Source organism: Morus notabilis, unplaced genomic scaffold, assembly GCF_000414095.1.
Source record: "Morus notabilis unplaced genomic scaffold, ASM41409v2 Scaffold101, whole genome shotgun sequence".
NCBI classification, from domain to species: Eukaryota; Viridiplantae; Streptophyta; class Magnoliopsida; order Rosales; family Moraceae; genus Morus; species Morus notabilis.
In genome coordinates, this window is record NW_010364303.1 from 575,263 (window position 1) to 580,868 (window position 5,606).

Genomic DNA, 5,606 nt, shown 5'->3' on the forward strand with positions numbered 1-5,606 from the left:
AGAGTGTCGACGTAATGCTTTCTTGTGGCGACGTGAAATCTACTTCCCCCTCCATTGTCGTCGCCGGTACCTGACTCAGGGACAGCAGCAGTCTTCGAGTTTTGGGAATCTCAGAGCAGATCAAACCCACTCCTCTGTAGGCTCCAACTCGGTAAGCACTCGAATCCTAGGTTTAATTCCTCCAAGTTGCATGCTCATCTCTTCCATCAGCAATACTTTCCCCATGGTAACCAAAAAAAAAAAAAAACTCTTTCTTTTTTCTTTTTTAACTCTCTTTGGTTTGTTTGGTTGCCGAGAAAAGTGGGGAAAGAGAAATCGATGAGAGAGAAAATTAATATTTTTGTTTCTTTTAAGGTTTTTCAAAGATGGATTGCTGCTTTGTTTGTCTTGAGTTCGTGTTCTGTTAGGATTGCAGAGTTGTGAAATTACAGAGTTGTGAAAGAGATTGCTTTTCGGTTATACAAGTCCAATTAATTAGCTGATTTCTAGGATTAGTCTTTATGATTTAAAGGAGGAGGATTCTTGTTCAAGGAGTTTGAAGAGTTGCTGAAAATGTAGATATGTTCGAATGCATATCTTTCATTATTGTCTTTGTTAGTTTGATAAAACACAAGTTTATAACATTGGTGTCAGAGTTAATTGTGAAAAAAAAAATGTGTAGTTTCTTCTTGAACTGATATTTGAATTGGCTTTTGCTTTTTTCCTCCTCTCACTATGAGCCATTTTCAAAAAATTAGAGGCACAAAAATTGATCCAAGAATCTCATCCTTCCCGCCTCCAAACCGCCTACATTGTTGGGTGGTTTTGGATCGGTAAATTTCTCTTTGAGACTTCATTTTGCCTTTTTCTTGTTTATTGGTTTGCTCATGCTGAACTTTTGTATATAACAGAGAGAAATGAAATAAGCAATTTGGTATGTGAAAAGCCAGGTTTCATATTTTGAAAAGCTTAACCGTTACCCCATTGAAAAGCAAGTTAAGGTTCCGATTGCATGTGCTATAGTCCATAATTTTATCCACATATACCGTAGTGGAGATAGACTATTGGATCAGTACTCACAAGATAGTGTTCTAGTTGCGGACATTGATCCTTATAATGTTGAAGAGGATATCAATGAAAATAACAACCACGAAGGACAACCATTGAATTATAATCCAGAATTAGAGATGAATGCGTTAAGGGATGCAAGAGCGCATACAATGTGGACAGTGCACCGTAATCGTCGTACGCGCTAATGATAGTGTATGTAGAATTACGATATTAATTATTTATATATTGTTGTCTTTTTGCTCTCCATTTGTAATGGAAACTGATTTCCTAATTTTTTATATGGTATTTTAATTTATTTAATGAAGAAAATGTCTACTTTGTTTGTAAATTTATTACTACTTGTAGATGATTCACTTTTATTTATTCAGATTAAATTGCATAAAATCAATTTAATGAAAGAAAGAAAAAAAATTTCAGAATACTATTCATAACTCAAGTATTAGCTTAAACAAACACAAACTCAAATAAAGTTTAATCTCAAACTATAACTCAAATTTACACAACCAAACACAAACTCAAATTATAACTTCAACTTAAGTTATAACTCAAACTCAACTTAAGATCTACACTCAAGTCACCTAACTTAAAAATAACAAAAGAACAAGTCCTAGGGTTTCTAAATAACACTATAACTAAGGGCATTTCTGGTATTTTAACAATGTGGTAAATTACATTTATTAGAATTACGATATTCACTAATCTATTTAAAACTTTATGCCATTAAATTCTTTTTACTTTCCTGAATATATTATTTCCCTACTTGTCCCTAGAGCTAAATGGCACATCGCCAACCCTTATTTAAGTGAATGGCACATCTTTTCTAAAAATTGGCAGATGACAGTTTTTTATAATCTTAAAGATTTTGATTAGTCAATCAACGATAGACCATAAAAACAATCATGAGGGGGAAAAAAAAAAAGTAGCCTGCATGTGAATTGGGACACTTTTTCTAAGGAAAGGCAAAAAGAAAAAAAAAAGTTGGCGTCATTTCTACAGATGACTTTACTGACGAAGATCCGCTGAAATTTTTTGAGATCTCCCTTCGTACGATGTTGGCCACCTCTCTTTGCTGCAGTGACAGAGAGCAAAATGTGTCTGTGTGAGAGAGAGAGAGAGAGAGATGAGCGAGAGAAACAGAAAGAAATGAGCGAAAGAAAGGCGTTCACTTTATTAATTTTAATTTAAAATTTTAATTTTTTTACAGTAAAAAATTTTTATAAATAATTATATTTAATTTTTTTATTATAATAAAAATTTTTTACATAAAGTCACATCTCAACTCAAATTTTAAATTCGAATCAACGAAGCAAACGAGGTCTAAGATCAAAAAAATTAAAAGCCCATTTTCATTTTTAATCGACCAAAAATTCCGCTAATTTTAAAGTGTTAATTACATATATGTCTATTGCGCAGGAGTTGAAAAAATGAATATTTATAAGTTGTAATATTTATATATAAGTCTGTAAAATAATTTGTAATGACATTATTATCTTTTGATAACTACTCATACAAAAAGAGTATATCCGAAATAATATTATCTCAATAATCATAAAATAAATAGATTCATAATATTGTTAAATTAAAAATAAATTCAAAACATGAAGTATAAAAGTGATCGTTTTGTATAACTTTGGTGGCCGAACCCAATTCCCCAAAAAAATAAGTAATAAAAGTTAATATTGACATACAATCATTTTTTTTAATACTAGTTCTTGTTTTATGAGTTTTACAGAATTAAACTAAGACAAAAGTAATATGATTTGTTTTTGCTATAAAGAAAATCTAATTAATATGGTCAATATTTGATGTGTTATGATAATTAGGTAAAAGTTGCTTACTGATGAACCTTGAAGTCTAAGGGTAATTAATTAACGATCCTAATAATAAGAGCCTTGACTTACCTTTAAGCTAGATATTGGCCAAAAAAAAAAAAAAAAAACAGGTCGATGGTTTTGCATACATATTTTAGATTGATGATCTCGGATGAGGCGCAGTTATAGAGAAATAACAACACAAATGAATGCAATAACGAATGCAAAGCCAATTGAAAAAAAAGAAAATTGATACGGGATGATTCATGAAGATTAAAATTAAAAAAAAAAAAAAAAAAAAAAAAAAAAAAAAAAAAAAATCAAGTCCTTTCGAAGACAAGATATCTGCATACTCTCTATCTCCATCATCAATGAAGCCGTGTCAAGCACGCTGACATGGATAGTTTAAACCAAATTAAACGGAGCCACAAAAATCGTCTTCGCAGAGAGCGAGAGTACCTACTACAGGCCAAAGACTATACTCGGGTTGTCGACGGCATGTCGTCAACGTCAACTTATTATTGTCGGGTCTTTGACTGACTGAGAGTAACAAATTATAACAATTGATAAATAATTGATAGGAAAACTGCTATATTATTGATTACGTAAAAGTGTAATATATATATAATATCAATATAAGGATAGAAAAGTAAATAAATATAAAAATAAATTAATATCCTTAATATGTCCCCTCAAGATGGTGTGCTAGAGGCAACACCAATTTTGTCACAAATGTCAAGTAGTCGAGGACGAGGCAAAGATTTCGTAAGGCATCAGCTAGTTGATCGGCAGCAGACACATGAACAACTCGAAGAAGTGATGACTGCACTAGGTCACAAACAAAATGATAATCAATGGCTAGATGTTTCATCCGTGAGTGAAACACAGGATTAGCACAGAGATATGTAGCGCCAAGGTTGTCCGAGTAGATGGTAGGTGTGGAAGTGACAGGGACAAGCAGTTCCTGAAGTAGCGTCTTAATCCATTGAATTTCAGCAGCAGCAGGGGCAATAGCACGATATTCTGCTTCAGTGGATGAGCGAGCAACGGTGCGCTATTTTGTCGACCGCCAAGATATGGGATTGGCACCTAAGAACATGACATACGCACCTGTGGAAGTGCGATCATCCGGATTTCCACCCCAATCGGCATCTGAAAATCCATGAAGCGCCAAAGGAGATGTTGCATGTAGTCAAATGCCAAGAGATTTGGTGCGATTCAGATAACGAAGCAGACACTTGACTGCTCCCCAATAATTTTCAGATGGCCGATGCATGAACTGAGAGAGTCTGTTAACAACAAATGATATGTCAGGTCGAGTCATGCGCAGATGCTACAGACCACCAACAACCTGACGGTATTTCGTAGCATCAACAGCAGGTGAACCATCATGTAGCAGTAGTGATGTACCAACAGCAAGCAGTGTGGAAACAGGCTTAGAATCAATCATATTATGCTTCTGCAGAAGATCAACAATATATTTGTGCTGAGACAGAAGCATACCATCGTTGGTTGGAAGAACCTCGACACCACAAAAATAGGAGAGTAACCCAAGATCCTTAGTCGAAAACTTAGAATCAAGTTTTTGAATGATCTGAGCAACTGTCTGAGAATCACTGCCAGTAATCAAAAGATCATCAACATACACCAGAAAATATACAAGGAGTGAGCCCTTGGACATAATAAAAAGTGATGTATCAACACGAGAGGTGATAAAGCCAAGAGAATGAAGAAACATCTTCAACTCCTGGTACCATGCACGCGGAGCTTGTTTCAAGCCATAAAGAGCCTTCTTCAGATGACAAACATAATTGGGAAACTGAGGATCTCGCATGCCAGATGGTTGTGCCATGTATACCTCTTCAGTAAGATGCCCATTAAGAAAGGCATTATTAACATCAAGCTATCGAACAGACCACCTGTTATGTAGAGCAACACTCAAGACAGTATGAACAGTTACTGGGTTAACAACAGGACTGAAAGTCTCATGAAAATTAACACCGGGACGCTGATGGAATCCTTTGGCAACTAGGCATGCCTTATAGCGGTCAATAGTTGCATCGGGTCGGCGTTTGATTCGAAACACCCACTTGTTACCAACAAGATTATGACACGGATCAGGTGGAACAAGATCCCACATTTTGTTGCGTTGGAGAGCCGCATATTCGTCTTTCATGGCCTGAAGCCACTTGGGATGGCGAAGTGCCTGGGTCACAGTAACAGGTTCGACATCAGCAGAAAGTGTAGCAGTGAGAGTATACCTGGGATTGGGCTTAACAATGGAGTTTTTAAGCCGAGTGGTCATCGGATGAATATTTATAACAGTCCCAAGGGGGGGGGGGGGGGGGGGGGGCGGCCCCAGCTGGAGCCGCGGCCTCGTAGTTTTCTGGAGATAGGGCCACGGTAGGCAGTATGCAAGGTTCGGCCTCAGTGTTTTCTTGGCACGGGGCCACGGCCGGCAGTATGGTTTGCACGGCTTCAATATTGGATGATTTACGGGCCGTCGAGGCCGGGGTAGTGTCACGCCCCCCAAACGGGGTGGGTGACGTGGAGCTCGATTAGGGATTAATAAAGCAGATTCCCAGACCGGGCCCCACACTTAACTGCATTAAAATATAAATGAATTACAGAATCCCGGAGCCTCTGACACACAGGGCTCCACCCCACAGGACATACAGTATCGTACATACATGCTCATGTAATTAATCATTACAACAGACATCAACCACAGTCTAGTAAATCCAA

At 36.7% G+C, this 5,606-nt stretch overlaps 1 protein-coding gene across 1 annotated transcript; it reads right to left on the reverse strand.

Annotated features, from left to right (window-relative positions):
• Positions 1-4,764: 4,764 nt before the first annotated feature.
• On the reverse strand, positions 4,765-5,166 carry LOC112093120 (uncharacterized mitochondrial protein AtMg00820-like). Its single transcript, XM_024170956.1, has one exon. The coding sequence runs from the start codon at positions 5,164-5,166 to the stop codon at positions 4,765-4,767; it is 402 nt and encodes a 133-aa protein (XP_024026724.1).
• Between the last annotated feature and the right edge of the window lie 440 nt (positions 5,167-5,606).

What these genes read in the sequence shown, in the direction of transcription:
- LOC112093120 (XM_024170956.1), bottom strand. Translation starts at nt 5,166, where the DNA reads ATGACCACTCGGCTTAAAAACTCCATTGTTAAGCCCAATCCCAGGTAT.